The sequence below is a fragment of the Eupeodes corollae genome, chromosome 1, assembly GCF_945859685.1.
Source record: "Eupeodes corollae chromosome 1, idEupCoro1.1, whole genome shotgun sequence".
Lineage (NCBI taxonomy): Eukaryota > Metazoa > Arthropoda > Insecta > Diptera > Syrphidae > Eupeodes > Eupeodes corollae.
The window spans coordinates 309,259,078-309,278,650 of NC_079147.1; the positions used below are offsets into that span (position 1 = coordinate 309,259,078).

At 32.5% G+C, this 19,573-nt stretch overlaps 1 protein-coding gene across 7 annotated transcripts in view; it reads left to right on the forward strand.

The window, feature by feature from the left end:
* The window catches only part of LOC129942813 (bestrophin-4), a 75,515-nt gene that overhangs the window by 33,738 nt on the left and 22,204 nt on the right, over nt 1-19,573 (forward strand). For all 7 annotated transcript variants that reach the window (XM_056051888.1, XM_056051887.1, XM_056051889.1 and 4 more), the window contains exon 2: nt 13,135-13,400. In XM_056051888.1, the coding sequence (XP_055907863.1) occupies nt 13,330-13,400 (71 nt within the window). In that variant the 5' untranslated portion in view covers nt 13,135-13,329. The remainder of the gene's footprint in view (nt 1-13,134; nt 13,401-19,573) is intronic.

A 19,573-nucleotide genomic window follows, 5' to 3' on the forward strand; every position in this document is an offset into this window, starting at 1 on the left:
AAGCGTTGCACAGGACATTGAAAGATATAAAAAAAAACGACAGACTCTTTGGCGGCACTTTTTTTCTCCTTTCAGGTGATTTTAGACAAAGAATTCCCGTTATTCCGCGTTCAACTTACGCTGATGAGATCAACGCGTACTACTGAAAGTAAATATTCGTGTTCAAATGCTTAAAGATCAGTCCGCTGATTCATTCTCAAAACAACTGTTAGATATAGGCGACGAAAATGTTACTACAGATGAAACGGGATACATATAATTACTGGTAGATTTCTGCACGATTATTGATTCACAAGATGCTCTCATTGACCAGATATTTCTAGATGTACAAGTGCAGAGACAATATACAAATCATGAGTGGCTGGCAGAAAGAAGAATTTTAGCAGAAAAAAATGTGGATGTCAACGAATTAAATCCAAGATATAACATTTGTTATACTACCGAAGCTGTAAATTATCCAACAATTTTTTTTAACTCATTGAATTTACCAGGCATGCCCCTGCATAATTTTCGTTGTGTGTGGTTGATTAAAAATGAATGAAAAATGTTATCAAAGCCATAATTCCAAATGGAAAATTCCGAGGTGAAAATATATCAGTATCGCGAAACGCAAATGTGCCAATTCAATTCAAACGCCTTTAATTTCCAATTAGATTTACATTTCCAATGACTATCATAATTATAGGCTTAGATTTGAGCACTTTATGTTTTTTTTCACACGGACAGTTATACGTCGCGTGCTCTCGAGTTGACAAATTATCCAGTTTGTTTGTATTGGCGAAAGATGGGATCACAAAAAATATTGTACCCTCTGTTCCATTAAGGGATTGATATTGTTTTTTTGTAATATTGTCATAATAAGCAATAATAATTATAAAAATTTGTTTGTTGGTTTGTTATTTTAATATTTTGTCACTGTTGCTTACAGTGCAACTCTCCCTCTTATATACCACATTCTTACGAACTTACAATAAGTTTTATATTTCTATTAAAATATTCTCTAGAAATTATTTATATTACAACACAACGTTTGTCGGGTCAGCTAGTATTTCTATATTTTTTAAAATCTTATCTAAAGCAGTGACTACATTCACTTTTTCGGGTTAACGATTGCATAATACTTACTTACTTACTTAAGGTGGCGCTACAGTCCTGTGTGAACTAGGGCCTCACCCAACTCCTTTCCATCTAGCTCGGTCCCTAGCTAGATGTCTCCAGTTTCGCGCTCCAAGTTGGGTGAGGTCACTTTCCACTTGTGCGTGCCACTTGATCCGTGGTCTTCCTCTACTGCGCTGTCCTGTGGGAGTGGATTGGAAGACTTTCCGAGCCGTAGAACATTGGTTTCCATGATGCGCTCTACGTGACCCAGCCATCTTAGTCGTTGGACTTTTACACTTCTGGCTAAGTCTACGTCGCTGTACAGCCCGTACAGCTCGTCGTTCCATCTTCTTCTCGACTCCCCTTCGATGCATACGGGACCGTAGATCACATGAAGAACTTTTCTCTCGAAACGACCCAAGGTGCTTTCATCCGCTTTTGTCATGGTCCATGCTTCTGCACCGTATAGCAGGACGGGGATGATAAGGGTCTTATATAGCAACATTTTGGTTCCTCGAGAGAGGACTTTACCACTCAATTGCTTTCTTAGTCCAAAGAAACAGCAGTTAGCAAGAGTTATTCTGCGTTTGATCTCAGCGCTGGTGTTGTTTTCTGCGTTTACAGCGGAACCTAGGTAGACGAAGTCCTTGACTACCTCAAAGTTACGTCTGTCGATGGTGACGTTTTGACCAAGACGTCGGTGTTGTATGTCCTTTCTTGACGACAGCATGTACTTTGTTTTGCCTCATTAACCGTTAAACCCATTTTTGCCGCCTCTGCCTCAATACTCACAAAAGCCCCATTGACATCACGCTGAGTTCTTCCGATTATGTCAATGTCATCAGCATATGCTAGTAATTCGACAGACTTTTGAAAGATAGTGCCTCTAGTGTTGACGTGTGATCTCCGCACTATTATTTCAAGCACGATGTTAAAAAAATCACATGACAGCGCATCACCTTGTCTAAAACCTTTTTTGACATCGAAAGGTTCTGTTAAGTTGGTTCCAACCTTTATGGAGCAGCGTGAATTCTCCATGGTCATCCTGCACAAACGGACTAGTTTGGCAGGGATGCCAAAACTAGACATGTCTCTATACAGCTCGTCCCTGTAGATGCTGTGATATGCGGCCTTGAAATCGATGAAAAGATGGTGTGTGTCAATTTGGTGTTCTTGGGTTTTTTCCAGGATCTGCCGTAATGTGAATATTTGATCGACTGTGGACTTTCCTGGTCTAAAATCACACTGATAAGGACCTATCAGGTTGTTGACGTTTGGCCTTAGACGTTCACAAATTACGGGAGAGAGGATTATATAGTCGATGCTAAGTAGACTGATTCCTCTATAGTTGGTGCAGTTTAGAAGGTCCCCTTTTTTCAGGGTCGGGCAAAACAATACTGAGGTTCGAAGAAGCCCTATAAGGTGTTCACTATAAGTAGTTCAACCTTAGTAGAACTGTAGACGCCACCGTTGATTCCATCTCGGGAATTCCTCCGCTGCCGTCTGGATAAGGAGAGGTGCATTAGTGAAAACACCTCTCCCCCCTGTCTCGTTTACTGCCCCCAAAACTTTCCACTGGGGTTGGAACACAATCTCCAGTTGGGGTACTAGGCACCCGATGTTCACCACGGGGAGGTGAGAGTGGGAGTTGATAGACAGAGGTGGGTTTTGAGGACGCTTGTGTCCTCTTGAATGCACATGTCTACTATTTGAACATCGAACGATTGCATAATACCTTTACATCAAAGAAATAACGAGTCTCAAATAAGAGGTTTTAATATGATATTTAAAAAAAAAACAGTGTCATTTAAAGAGCGATTAATGGATGTTGTTTATTTTATTTAAAAGAATGAATATAGCCATTTAAAATTGAAAAACAATATCAGCAATTTGGCAGCTATGCCTACGGTTGCAGCATCATATTTCCATGACTTCGGATATCTGTCTTCAATAAATTCACGAATTCCATTTTTAAGGTCTAAAATTAATCTGAAGCATTGACATGATAGACCTTATCTTTCAAGTGCTCCAAAAAAAAGTTTTACTAAACCACAAGATATTGATGGGTTATTGTCATAATGTCTTGGTCAATTAACACTGACAAAAACCTTTCCTTGCATAATTGGGATCAACGTAACATTTTTAAATAAGTAACGACGTTGTTGGTGACAGTTTTGAGATTTTGTCTTAACTGAACTATAAAAACCAAACTATTGGAAAATTTTGTCAGTAACCTTTTTTAGTTAAAAAAAAAACATTCTTGTGATTGACAAAGCTTACGACATTCGAAAAAAAAGACTTAACCGAAAGTAAGCTAATGTCAAAACCGAACGAAAAGTTATCAGAAGTTATCGTCAAAACAAAAAGAAACCATAATGGATTCAAGTACCTTAAGCAAATTTTACATTTGCTTAAGCTCGAGTCATTTAAATGGCTTTTGCGTAATTGCGAGAAGGTAAGCGAAATTTAACAAAACAAAAGCAGAACATCTATTATGGTTAGTGACATATAAGGCTGCGAATTGGTTCGTTCCCTTCAGCTGGCTTAAGCTTGGTTAAGTCTATTATAGTTAGGCCTTAAGAATGGGCTAACATAAACTACTTCATTTGCAGACAAATTCATTTTTTCAACGTAAATTTTGACCAAGGCAACTAGTTAGTTTTTTAAGTGTCACGAATTTCAATTTCAGAACTTTACTTCGCAAACCTCTACTACAAGTTCATAGTACAAAAAGTACCAACAAAATGACTGTCTCCGAAACACTCCTCAGGCAAGCTACAAGTTCACCACGATTTGTATTTTGAATTGTAAAGAAATACTAGTTATTTCTTTTCCAAATTGACAAGGAACCCTTTTACAGAAATAATAAATAAAGTTGTGCAGAAAATAAAAAATCTTAGAGTAAAAAAGTTCAGCTTTCAGTTGAGTGAAAAAACATGATCAACTGTCATTTGATAGAAGTAGACTTGACTTAATAGTTAGGGAGAATTTTCTTGACTAACTTTCCAGTCAACTTTCCATTAAAGTAGCTTTAATTAAAGGTAATGTTTTGGCAGCTAGCCAAGTCCCTTACGTCGTCTGAAGCTGCCCAATGTACTTCAAAGAGTTAGAGTCGAACAGACTTACAATATAATTTAGTTAAAAAATGGACAATGGGTTCTTAAAAATTTAAATGAAATTTTAACAAATTTGTAAGGTAAATGGCAGGAAGTATTTAAATGTTTGAGTAAGAAATAATTTAACCAATCCCAACTAAAGACTTAGTTTTTTTCGGCGCTTATTTACTTTTATCGTCAATTTATTTATTACCAAAATCAGATGACACGCTTTGACCTTGCTTTTGTAAAGACAAATCACGAGTTAGTGGAATACAAAAATAAATACTTATTTGATTTATGTATGGAATACTAATAAATATATTTAACCCTAGAAAGATGACCTACGTCGAATCGACGTATAAATCATGTGTATCTCTTATGGTCTATGAAATATGGTTATCTTTCTAGGGTTAAGTAACAACATCTTTGAAAAGAAGATTTCAACACCATTGTCGGAATACAAACATCTCTAGACTAAATTGTCCCAACAATTAAAAAAGTGAAGTCGTTCTTTCTCATGTATGTAGTAAAGAAGATTGAACACATAACCGCATGATACTTTTAGCTTCAAAAGCTGAATTGAAGTGGACGAGTCGACGAAACTGATTTAAAATTGCAGTTGTGATAAATAACAATGGAAATAAATTATCTTATCTTGAAAACAAGGTTTTCCTTTAGAATTGCAAAAAAGTATCAAGCGATGGGGCCCTTAACAACAATCTTTTTTACATTCTCCCTTTTACTTGCTCAAGACTTTTTTATTTGCTTGGGCATCGACATGCTGATAATGACCAAATAGCAGAAAGTACTGTTCAAAATAAGATTTTAAAGTTTTTTAGTCTTTACAATGGGGCATATTCATAGATGTTTGCTAAACTCTTGCTAAGTTGTTACAAACAAGTCTAGAGCAGGGTTGTTGCGGATGTACACATACAAATTTTGACATCCGCGGAAGCGGATTTTTTGAGATTCACATCCACGGATGCGGATACGGATTTTATAATTTATTAAATAAAAACAATTTTAAGTCCGTAAATTAAGGAACATTTTATTGATCAAATCCTTGCGTTTAATAATGAAATTTAAAAAGAGGCTGGGATGCGACCCACACTGATAACTTCCCATCCCGTCTGTCGATTTGTTTTGCTTAAAAGTTTGTCTATATGTACTCGTATCAATTTTTACCAAATTTGCGTACTATTTTTTGTAGATTTTATTTTTTATGAAAAAAACGGACTGTTGGATTTTTATATAAAAATTACTGAATATGGAAAACAATATTTTCTGTGAAATAAAATAAGTTTCAAGCCAATATTTTTAAGTTTTGAAAAGCTATTTGAGTCGAAAGTAATTTTTTACCAAGTTTTAGTATTGTTTTTTTTAGAGTTTTATTTTTTGTAAAAAAAACTGTCAATTCGATTTTTTAAAAATTTTACCAAATGTTGAAAACAATATTGCTTATGAGATAAAATTACTTTGAAGCCAATATTTAAAATTTTTTAAAAGATATTTGAGTCGAAAATCAATTTTAACCAACTTTTATACATTTTTTTTTAGGTTTTTATTTTTTGTAAAAAAACTGTCAATTCGATTTTTTTCAAACTTCAACTGAATGTTGACAACAAGATGTTTTGAAAGATAAAAGTAAATTAAAGCCAATATCTCAAAGTTTTGAAAACATATTTGAGTCGAAAATCAATTTTTACCCACTTTTATAATTATTTTTTTTTAGGTTTTTATTTTTTGTAAAAAAACTGTCAATTCGATTTTTTTCAAACTTCAACTGAATGTTGACAACAAGATGTTTTGAAAGATAAAAGTAAATTAAAGCCAATATCTCAAAGTTTTGAAAAGATATTTGAGTCAAAATCAATTTTTACCCACTTTTATAAATTGTTTTTTTTTTTAGGTTTTTATTTTTTGTAAAAAAACTGTCTATTCGATTTTTTTCAAACTTTAACTGAATGTTGACAACAAGATGTTTTGAAAGATAAAAGTAAATTAAAGCCAATACCTCAAAGTTTTGAAAAGATATTTGAGTCGAAAATCAATTTTTACCACCTTTTATACATTTTTTTTTAGGTTTTTATTTTTCGTAAAAAAACTGTCAATTCGATTTTTCTCAGCATTTTTCAGAATGTTGAACACAATATTTCTTATAAGATAAAATAAGTTTGAAGCCTGAATTTCAAGTTTTTGAAAAGATATTTGAATCGATATTCAATTTTTACCAACTTTGAGTAATGTTTTTTTTAGATTTTTATTTTTTATAAAAAAACTGTCTATCAGATTTTTCTCAAAATTTTATCAGATGTCAAAAACATTATTCTTCGTTGCACAAAATTGTTTTAGAGATGAAATTATATTTCAGTCGTAAAATTTTGGAGGTGACAAATTTTTTTTTCAGTTTTATTGATTTATAAAAAAAACCGTTAAATGGATTTTTTTCAAAAAATATACTTCTTTGATATCACGTTACAATATATTATATAAAATTTAATTCAAGTCTCTAGCGTTTTTGGTTCGTAAGATATTTAGGGTTAACCAAAATTTTCACCTTTTTTTCAAACTGCTATAGTAAAAAAACCACCCACGCAATATTCTTGAGAGCCCTTTCTGCATCTTTCTGCCTTTTTATCTGTATAACAAAATTTATTTGAAGTCGATATCTCTTCTGGTTCTTGAGCTATGGACGACGAAAAAAACGTTGCGAACGTACGGACGTACGGACGTACAAACGTACGTACACACGCACGCACAGACATCTTTCCAAAAATCTTTTATTTCGACTCTAGGGACCTTGAAACGTCGAGAAATGTCAAAATTTTCAATTTGACAAATCGGACCCATTACAATAACTTCCTATGGGAAGTTAAAAATGGGTGAGTTATATTTAATAGAAAGCAAGATTGCAGCCTTCTCAGAATGTAATCTGTTTCTTAGCGGATGGTATAATAATCCAGCTTCACTAAATAGTTGTTCGCTGAGAACACTGGCTGGTGGAGGTGATAAATACCTCAGTGCAACTTTGGAGAGCCTTTTAAAGTCTGTTTGATGGACTTTCCACCAATGAATTGGATTATTGTCCAATTCTAGTCTTTTTTATTTCGGTAACATGCTAACTCCCTTCGGAGAAGTGCTTCGGGACTAGCGTAATCAGATTCTCCTTCACCTTCGTCTTCAGTTGATGAATCTAGCATCATTGCCATATCGCTTCTGAAGCAAGCCTTGTAACCTGAACCGGACGTTCCTGGTTCCGAATGTAAAGTCTCATCCATTTTCTTCTTTGTTTGTATTAGTTGCATTTGGTGACAACGTAGAAGAACTGGTGCTTAATGGATCATTTATCATCTTTAGAACTACATCTTTTATGCTTTCCTCGGTGATGGGTTTGGAAAATGTGTGCTCGCTATAAGCATACATAAGTCTAAGTATGTTGAAATCGCATACAAATTGTTGTCTTGCAAAGATAAACATTTTGTTTAAAAATGTTTTTTTTTTCAGATTTAAGGCTGCCAGCGGAATGGCATCAGTGTCCGATGGTTTTGATAAGTATTCATCAAGTTTCACAGATGATATAAGTGCCTGAGAGCTGCTCAATTCACGAGTAGCTTCTTCAAAAGGTTTGAGTAGTTCAAGCCAGCTTTCAATTATTTTCCACTCTTCTGGCAAAATTGGTTCAATATTGTTGTTATTGGCATAACGACTTAATGCATCTTTTATCTTGGAAAAACGCTCAAACATGTAAAATGTGCTATTCCAGCGTGTCACACAATCCTGGAGTACTTTAAGATGTGGTTGATTAAGTCTGTCCTGAATTTTTTCTAGCTGTTTTTGAGCAATAGTTGAATGGTTGAAATGGGTTGAAATTTTCTTCAATTTTTGCTTAATGTCTTGCATATTTTTACTTGCGATTGTAAACCATGTCGAATTAAAATTTGCATCTTGTGAACAGTGCAATCTAAATCAGTCAATGATGCTAGTCGCATACATCTTTTCATATTGGAGCCTTCATCTCGTATAATACAGTGCACTTTTTCCTTCAAAATATTCCATTCGGAAAGCATTGTGTTGAATTTGTCTACAATGATGTCACCTGTATGGCGATCCTCAAACGTCTCGCATTTTAATACGATTGATGTTTTCTGATACTCCGTAGCAAGTTAAGCTTAGTAAGGAAACACTTGAGCTGGGATTTGTCTAAATATCAGAAGTAATAGACATGTAGTCATATTTTTCAAGCAATTCTTTGACTTTAGCAGCAACTTTTCCGTACAATTCATTGCAAATAAAATCAGTAAAAAAGTTTCATCCTCTAAAATTATATTTGGGTGCTAGTTCTTGTATAAGACGGCGAAATCCAAGTCCGTATACAAAGTTAAATGGTAAATTCTGAAGCACTATCATTTCTCCAATAATTTTTGTCAATTTTATATGAGTTGTTGCTGCTAATATCCAATTTTTGGCCTTTTGCAAAGATTCCTCTAACGAAGGTTGTTTCTTTGCTTCTTGTAAAGGTGTTACAATTTTTTCTAAAAAGTAAAAAGATGGTTTTAAGAACATAAGAAACAATTTTGTACGAAAAAAATGAAGGGACGAATTTTATGTTTATAAAAAAATATCATACCTGCATCTTCTTTCTTGTTTTAAAGATTTTCATTGTTGGCGCTCTCAAATAAAACAAACTCTTATAGGTGCTTTGATTTCAAGTGGTTTTTCAACGAAGAAGTCGTGCAACGTTTTCGTGAGTACGTTTAATGATTTTGCATTCGGACTTGTCAGGATAGTTTGGATTTATTTTAAAATAGATACAGATGCTGCTTTTTGTTGGTGGCGGCATTTATGTTCTGTATCTGTATCACTTTTTCACTTAAAATATACAAATAAACTGTGTCCTCTGGCCACTTAGCAAGAGCTTTTATATCCTTAAATCTGTGACCATTGCATATGATTTCTTGTTGTAATTGCGGATGCGAATATTGGCAACATCCCTAGTCCAGAGTTAAGGCTATTTATAAATAAATGTAAGTTTAGAGCTAAACCTGTGGTTTAACTAAAAACAAAGCAAATGCTGTGTTTAAGTAGCCAAATGTCACATTTGATTTTTGTTTGTGAATTGAAAAGCTGAAAAAGTAAATCATATCAAATAAATTGTACGTAAACTTGCTGTCCAGAAAAATGTCGATTGATACCGCAATTGAATACCAGTTTTTCTGCCGTTCGCGTTTAATATTTTGCTTGTTGTTCATCTAAAATATTATAAAACGTTTTTAGTTGTTTTTTTGTTTAAATGTTTTTTTTTTTTTTAATATAGTTTTGTTTTACTTACTTTTTTTGAGGAATGAAGGCAAAAAATAACAAGTTTGAAAATATAACAGCATTTTTTAGCTTTGACCTGTCATTTGAAGTATAATATTGTTGTAGAATGCAACCTTAACTTGGGGCCAAGGTTGCCAGTTTGGTTTACGACCAAATTTGGTCATAATTTTCGTTCATTTCTTATTCCATTTGGTCCCTTTTTTAAGAAATTGAAAAAAAACTCGACTCTATTCTCAAAAATAAAATGCAAGCCAAAACCACTTTTCATTTGTTAACGGTACCCAAATGTATTTAATTGAATGCGTCCCATAACAAATGCACGATCAATGAATTGCACACGCTGAATGCATTCATTTCACAATTTATTGACAGATGGCTCAACATATCAAAATCATCACATCTCAAGATCATAATCTTACGGATAAAATGGACATGTCAGAATTTTGAGAAAAGGTCGGTTATCATAAAAACGCTTTAAATAAATATTGTTTTCGAAATTTAGGTAAGTTCGTTTATAACTTGATGTCACTTCCTCACACCTCAGCTGCTTCCTAGTGGAGATTTTTTTTAAATTAATTAATTTAAAACGAAAGATAGACTTATTTTCGATACCTTTATTAATATAATGTTGGCCAAAGAGCTTCAAGATGATAAAAAGAACAAAGCGTTTGGGCTGCAAAAACATTTTTTAAATTCAATTTTACTAAGCGATAATATTCGATCTCCTGACATAATGTTAACATATTGTGATCCTAAAAGAAGAGGCTGAGATGCGACCCACACTGATAGCTTCCCTTTCCGTCTGCCGATTTGTCTCGCTTAAATGGTTTGTGGGCTTTCGTGTTTTGTTAAAAAGGTTGTCAGTTGAATTATTTTTACAAATTTAAAAATTACTAACAATATTTCGAATATGATGAAATAGTTTAATTTCAATATCAATTTTTGTTAATGAAATATTTTAGTCGAAAACCAATTTTAATAGCATTTAAGTACTATTTCTTGTATATTTACTTTTTTATTAAAGAACTGACTGTTGGATTTTTATAAAAAAAAATTGCGTAATGTCGGAAACTATATTTGTAAAAGAAATTAGTTTGAAGCAACATTTTTTTTAATTTTTGAAGAGATATTACCAACTTTTAGTAATATTTTTTTTTTTTTAATTTTTATAAAAAAACTGTAAATTCGATTTTTCTTAAAATTTTACCATTATTCTTCGTTGCATACAATTATTTCAGAGATATAACCATTTTTTTCGTTAATTATTATCACGTTACAATATATTTTATAATACCAAATTTAATTCAAGTAACTAGCGTTATTGATTCGTTAGTTATTTTGGGTTAAACAATTTTTTTAAATTACTGCGGTTAAAAAAACTCCCACTCAAATGTTCAATTCTACAAATCGGACCGATTACAATAACTTCCTATGGGATGTTAAAAACCGCATCAGATGAAAATTATTTTCATCTTATTTTCGTACGATTGGTCGTTTTTATTTTCAGCTTTGGCCATGCAAATTTTTTAAACTACAGATCAAGAAATAACGACTTTAATAATTCTTTATAAATATGCCCCAATATGTTAATCAATTTACTAAGTGATCTGATAAATTTATGTAAATTACGCGCGTAAATTTATACAAGAAGAAACTGAATCATCGTACGGTATATTTTTAAACCTGCATTTCATTTATTATACCGTCAGGCATGTTTCTATATATACTATACAGTATTGTGCAAAACCTAAGCAACCATTTCGACTTTGCATTTCAATTTTGTTTTTCCCATATGCTTTGGATAATAAAAAAATAACGCAATTTATGATATTTTGTATGTATCGTGTTTTTATATTTATATAAAAATAATAACATTATAAACATTTTCTAAAAATAAAATAACAAAAAATTCAACGATTTCGTATGTGCAAAACATTAGCAACTTTTTCAATACTTTGTGTAGTTTCCCTTATTTCTTAGGACTTCGACACATCTTCTCGCCATGGAAGCTATTAAATTAGAGATGACATCTCGTGGTATGTTTTTCCATTGTTCTTGTAAAGATTTAAAGAGTACCGCCTTGGATTGGAAGCGTTGCCCAGCGACTCGTTTTTTGAGAATCCCAAAAAGATTTTCAATGGGATTCAAGTCTGGTGATTGTGCCGGCCAATCCAGAACTTGAATCCCATTGTCTTCAATCCACTTTTTAACCAGCTTCGATGTGTGTTTCGGGTCGTTGTCGTGTTGAAACACCCATCGAAGGTAACATCTGCGTTTCCAGGATACGTTTATATTCGAATTTGTCCATTATTCCTTCAATTTGATGCAAAGGACCTTGTCCATATCCTGAGAAACAGGCCCAAATCATCAAACTGCCACCCCCATGTTTTACTGTGACATTGCAGTATCTTGGATTGAGCCGTTGACCCTTACCTCTTCACACGTGACATATTCCATCTGGCTGTATCAAATTAAACTTTGATTCATCGCTGAAAAGTACCGTTTCCCATTTCTTGGTGATACTTTTTTGCAAAATCTAATCTAATTATTTTAAATAAGTTAAAAGTTTAATTTAATACTTAAGTTGAGTTAATATCATAAGACTGAAACACAACCTTTTTTTGAAATGTTATTTTGGTAAGCATCGGTTGTTTGCATGGCCTGTAACTTCGAAGATCATTTTCTAGAGCACGTCTTCGCACAGTGCTTGCATCAATATTAAGATTTAATGAGTGTACTACTTCCTTTGAGCTGATGAACGTTTTTTTTTTATTATGTTATAAATTTGTCTATCGGTTCTTCTTGTTGTTTTACGCGGTCGATTAATTATATTAATTAATATTAATGTTATATTTCTTGGAAATTGAAATTTTTGATGCCCCACGATTATACTCATTAATTATTTTGATTTTAAAGTTGAAATCGTACTTATTTCGGGACATATCGAAAAACAAACCGAAGCTGGGCCTTAATCGATCCAAACTAAGGAATGATATTTGTTACACTCTTGTTGATTGCATTATATGCCAAATTTTACTGTAAAAGTCCCGTTATCAAAAATTCTCTTACAGTGGAAACGAAGTTACTTTTGCACATTAAAATTTAACAATTTTTTTTTATTTGAGAATGTATATTTTTATAAAAAAGATCAAAATACAATATATGAACATAAACCTATAATATCGCATAAATTGCATAATTTATTTAATATCGAAAGAATCGAAAAACCAATTTTGAAATGTAAAAACAAAATGGTTGCTTAGGTTTTGCACAATACTGTATATATGTATATAACCACAACCGGTTAATGATAAATGTTGAGTATAGCTCCACGAATCCATTAAAACTTATTAATAGCCTGTAGTATCAGAAAAAAGACATTCAATTCAATTGAAGATCTGACCAAATTGTCGATGAGCCCCCAAAATTCGGAGAAAACTTTCCTTCCAATCTGTAAAGTAGCTTCGAGGACACTTAGTATTCACTTAGTGTATTTTTTTTATTATTAATTTAACCATTATAAATTCTGCAAAATACTTGATTTGAAATCACTGTAGATTAAAAACAGACATAATCTTTTATGAACCCATTTTTATTATTTTGTTCTTCTTTCTTTCAGACTCTACCAATAACATCCGCTGACTGATTTATGTGCTGTGTTAAAACAAAACTTTGTGATATTCAATAATATATGCTTAAAAAACTCTACATAGTATACAATTATATTATTATGAAAATATATGCTGATACTAAATTATTCAACAAAAGTGCTAATTAAAAAATTTAACAAGTTACAAAAAACAACAAGAGCAAGATGACCATCACATACACTGCCGAAGTTGCGACATGTAGGGGATTCGGATGCTTTCTCAAATTGTTGCTGAGGTGAGTTGTGGGCAGACAAAATAATAATTATAATAATAATAATAATATTTACATATTTTTTCCAACGAAAAACATTCATCATCTCCATCGTAAAAAAAGTCACCATGATGTCATCAGAATTTTTAAAAATTGGCACTATGGTGATGTTTATTATTGAATTAGAGTTAACGTTCGAAAAATGACTCAATCATCAAATTAAAATTATGAATCTTTAAGCTCCCTATAGTAAGATATGGAATTTTGATTTTACACAGTGAAAGTTAAATATACATACATAATTTTTGACCAAAAATCTAAGTAAATAAGAACTATTAGTCAGTGAAACGCTGCTAATTCCTTCTTAACTTTTTGATTAATAATTCTTCAAGAATAAAAAAAACTGTAAGACTAGTAACAAGAAAAACTTAAACATGACATAATTTTGTTTTTAAACACATTTGAACAAAACTGTTACATTCTAAGCCAACGCCACATATTTTTATTTATTTAAATTCTTTAAATGCTAATGTGAACAGATATAGATAGATAGATAGATAGATAGATAATTTCTTTATTCTTATTAATGAATTCATATATTACATTGCGCTCGAATACACACTTCATTTCTTTTAAAAACGCCCCAATATTTCTTATTTTACGACCTTCTATAGGAAGCGTGTTAAAAAGTTTTCAGGAAGCAATGGAATAGGAGTTCCTGTAGCTTGTCGTACGAAAATATGGGATATTTACTATATAGGAGGAATTACTTCTAAGACTTCGTGTGTCGGAAATCGGATTTTCCAAAAATCCAGCTCTTTTAAAAAAAACTTTTAAAACTTTAAAAAAATATTAACGTCTAACGGGAAGAATTTTTAAAGACCTAAAAAGTTCCATTGATGGTGTTAAACGATGGGTTTTACAAACGTTACGTATAACTGATTTTTGAATAACGGTGAGTTGTTGTAGTTTGTTGACATATGCACCGCCCCAACAGGGTATTCCATATTGCAACTTGGAATGAAAAATGCCAAAATAAACCATCTTCAACAAAATTGAAGAGCAAGGTTTTTTCAGGTGGAAGAAACAACGGGTGGATGAGAGAAGATAGTTTTTTTTAAAATAGAAATGTGCTTGTCCCAGTTAAGGTTTTGATCAATATAGATGCCGAGTTACTTAAAGTCTTCAACTATTTCAATTTCAAAACAGCTACCGCTGCATTTAACGTTGGGATGGTATTATTGAGTATTATTACACTCACCATAAAGTAACTTATGACTGAGGCAATCGTGAGAATGAAAAATTATTGGTATGTGGGGAGAGATACTACCTCTTAGGCTGAAAAACAATAACTTTGTTTTGCTGCTCACAATTAACTCATGTTAAGCAAACCAAAATCTTAGCAAGTGAACATCATAGTTAATATCTGAAATTAGATTCAAAGGACTATTGCTACAGTATGCAATTCCAAGGTCATCGGCAAAGGCTCTGACTTTACCTCGGAAAAGAAGTGAAACCATAAATAAAATTGGTCCCAGCACGGATCTCTGTGGGACTCCCAAAAGACTATTATTAGAGGAACTTGTATTGCACCCAACTTTTACATTGTGTGATCTAATTTTTAGATAAGACTCCAGTCATTTCCAGATGAATCCACGAAAACCAATTTTATACAGTTTATCCAAGAGTATGTTATGGTTCACCATGTCAAAGACTTTAGTAATATCCACGAATAGTCCAGCACACTTTTTCTTAGCATCTAAACCTTCTTGTAAAATGCAGCAAAATTCTAGAAGAGCCCAGCCCTGAATCCAAATTGGAATGGACTCAAAAAGTTTATTTTATTAAGGTAAACAAAATTCTTCTTTTAATTACCTTCTCAAACAATTTCGATATTGAAGGCAACAAAGTTATTGGTCTATAATTTCCTTTATCTGTTTTACTTCCTTTTTTGAATAATGGAACTATCGCGCAATGATTTGTTTTCATCTTTTAGCTGTTGCATTGTGCAAAGAAAATCAGTATTAATTTTTGTCAAGCTTGAAATTTCATAAAAAGAATTTTGTAAGGTAATTGAGTCATTGACCGAAGATGAGTGAGCGATTGTATCAGTGCATTGTGTGGTATATACGAGTATGCTCGAAGGTAGAACTTCTTGTATTAGGTTGCAGGAAGAGGAAAACGTTGCAGTTGTTGTTGATTTCGATGGGCTCGCAATTGGATGTGAGATTTGATAAAGGGTTGTTGTTGCTGGAGCGAAAGCCGAACGGCGCGGCGCACAGTGGTTCGGTTTGTATGGGAGAGCGGAAAAAAGTCTGTAAAATCTGAACGGTTCAACAGATTTAAATGAAATTTGGGATACATGTTAAGATTAGTCTTATACATATTTGGTCAAAATTTGGTTGAAAAAAGTAATTATAAACAAAGTTTTTGACATTTTTCTAAAATTTGAGGGTTTTTAATTTTTGTATGGGAGAGCGGAAAAATATTTGTAAAGTCTAAACTATTAAACGAATTTTAATGAAATTTAAAACACATGATTAGTTTTATACATGCTTGGTCAAAATTTGGTCAAGAAAAAATTATTTGAAAAAAGTTATTGGCATTTTTCTAAAATTTGAGGGTTTTTGATTTTTGTATGGGAGAGCGGAAAAAAGTCTGTTAAATCTGAATTATTAAACGTATTTTAATGAAATTTTACACACATGTTAAGAGTAGTCTTATAAACGTTTGGTCAAAATTTGGTCAAGAAAAAATTATTAGAAAAAAAGTTACTGACATTTTTCTAAAATTTGAGGCTTTTGATGTTATATTATAAAAGTTTTTTTTAGTAAATAAAAGTTTTTTTTAGTAAAATCTTAACTTTTTATTTTGAACAAAATATTATTACTAACTATGTATATTATAAAATTAAATAAATAAATAGATAAATACATACAAAAAATAAATAAAAAACAATTATGAAGTAGTAATTTTATGACGCTAAAATGAGATTTTTAGCGTCTGCGCTGATTGGAAGTATTTTCTTTTTTGCCTGTGGCCTTAAACCTGTTATTATTGGATCTGAGGATATGAGTATGTGATGCATCACATCTTCATTCGTCGCAATTCGACTGCATTTTCTCGAATGAAACCTGCGGTAGGCTTTATAATCCTTATTTCGGCATTCCGGAGAGCGATCCAACAGGAAATGCACAGCTTTTAATTATTTCTTCTCCATGGATCAAAATCTTATGTACGGTTGCTGGCATATTGTACCATTTATATTTCTCAACAAACAGTTCAGCAGTTTCCCACATGTAAGCTGCACTTTTTTTAAATCTAATTTTTCATTTGACGTTATTACTTCAAGGACAACAGCAAACCGCCGAATTAGGGATTCACTAACTCCAGTGATTTCTGAAGTCATGGTTGGATTTGCAAAAAATCTTCTGGAGGTGTTGCCATCATTACTTGTCCCCGTACCTTGTTTTACAAGATCGACAATGATGCCCAGTTTTTCACGAAACTCCTGCTGAATTTTCTTCTTCTGAGCATTTCTAATATGGGGTCTCATTGTTGGTTCTCCATGCTTTAAATGGCAAATTGTAGGCAACATGGAGGATACACTCCATAAATTTTATCCGAGCGTGAAGAGGAGACATTCCCATTTTCAAAGCTTCCCTGTTTACAGCTTTGGTTCTTATATTTGTCAATTTATTCATTCCAGAAGTTGTAGTTCCACATATGAAACAGGAAGAAGCTGCAGGAGTTTCTGTTATAGATTGAGCTGTCTTCCCCTCCAGCATTGTGAACATGAGTTCGTGTTTGATTGTAAACTGACGTTCGCCTATTTGAATTATCGTCTGAGTTAAATTACTGATTTCCGTATCTATTCTTTGTTTCTCGTTTCGTATGATTTCTGCAGTTTCTTTAACAAAAGAAAATTTGGATGGCTCTGCAGTATCTTGTAGAGGATGGTCGATCGTTGTTCCACACAATAATATCCCTGTTATCCTCCATAGCCATTTGCATTGGTACCAAAGATGTCATAAACATATTAGCGTCCGAAGTTTCTTCATTGTCAAATGTTTGACTGTATTGTGGCTGTCCAGAGGCACCATCACATCCCCATTTAGTGTACAATGTTAAAGACTGTCCTTCAATTCTGGTTATCTCCTCTGATGTCTTTCCTTCTAATAACCTTGTTGCAGTGTGGTCTAACAATTTTTGTAGTGGCACACTTGATGAGCTTTCCGTAATGCTTATATCTAAAGGATAGCACTTTTTTTTTGCTTCTAGTAATTTAATATAAGGTGGAAAAACATCATGTCCTTCATCTTTTAGGGCATGTCTTAATACTTCATATTGGCGTTTCGACAATTCTGCTTGTATAAATAATGCAAGAGCCTTATCCGGATCAAATTGTGAGCAGGAAAAGCTCTCTGATGTTGCTGCATAGTTTATCTCTTCTTGAGGAAATATATTTCTAATTTCGTCCCTCTTATACCTTTTAGCTCGATCACAGCATTCGTCAAAACTCTTTCGTGGTCTTCCCATATTAGTTGACGTTTCGGCCAATACACTTTGGGTTAGTTCTACTTCGAAAACTCCTTCGAGCCAATGAGTGTATTTTTTTTCAAAATGACTTTTTTTTCTATGAACTGCGTTCCATCGACTCAAAAAATGAGGCACAAAACGTTTATTTAATTCTGACAGCACAGTTTCTATTTGCTCAGAAATTAAGTTGGGGTATTCCCTTTCAAAATATGGTAGAAGATTTTGAACATCATGTCCCTTAGTGATAAGTTCGCTACACAACACCGAATAAGGAATTTCGATTGAATGCATTTTAATGTATTGAATTCACTATTCACTATATGTATATTTGTTATTATATTTCACTTCACTTTCACTTATTGATTGATCAGAGTAAACATTTTTCTTAAACACCTTGCACAAATGGTCAATAACACAATACTGACTTTTTTTTAATTTAATCTTTTATATATATAGCTTTAAGTAAGAGATTTTATTCTAATAAGACAGGTAATACAAAATTACGCAATACACAAAAAACAACAAAGCAATAAAACTTTAAAAATAACACCTTTTTTATTTCTACCTGCCCTACTTTTAGCAAAAAACTAAAAAAATAAAGGATTATCCCTAATCCTTTTCTTTATTTTTTTTAAGCTCTATCATATAATTTAAAATATCATAAAACTATATTGCTTTTCATGTGTTCTTTCCAAGAAAATTGAGTTCAAAGTTGAAAAAATTTTCCGGGCAGAAATAAATGGTTTCGCAAAAATCGAAATTCTCAGACCTGTGTCAATGTATTAATTTTGTTTTATTTTTAAAATAAAGTTTGACATTTTTTCTTAAAATAATGGGCTTAACCAGTTCATTCTGACAATTAATAACGAAGAAATCAAACTTTTTGGTAAACACCACCGTCAAAACGCAGTTTTTTGAAATCCGATTCAGTGAAACATTTTTGATCATAACTTCCACATCTGCACGTATCTGCAGCTGATTTTTTCTGTGCTTTTACATAAATGCATGGAGCATATGCTGGCATACTTACTTTCTTGGAGTCTTTTGGAGCTTTTTTTTGAAATCAAAAAGTTAAAAAAACACATTTTTTCCTAGTACTTAAGCTTCAGACTACTTATAGAAGGTATCTTTTATAAATAATCATTTTTTTTTTATTTTAGATAATCGAAAATACACCAATTAAATTATTTAAGAAGCTAGAGAATTTATTTAAAGGAACTTCGGAAAAAAACATCTCAAAATTTGTTGAAAATACGGTTCGCGATTTGAGTAAAATTATTTTTCAACTTTGAGGGCTTGTAAATCAGAACATACAATATATATGTTGAAAAATACTTTTAAATCATACGCTCGGGTTATATAAGAGTACTTAAACATAAAATTTAAAAGGATAAATATAACTTCTTAAAAAGACTTTTTTGCGCTCTCGTACCACTGTGCGGCGGCGCGCGTCATGCGGCATTTATCACATCGATAAGATTTGCCATTTTCAGACAAGTACTCTATTTCAGCGAGCTGAACATTTACACAATACGTGTGTTTTGTTCGCATTTCATATATAGTAAAGTGAGAAATTTCCAACAAAACGATCCGCAGTGGAAAGATTTTTGTATTAAAAAATTGGTACCACTGAAAGAAGATCTGTCAAAATAATAATA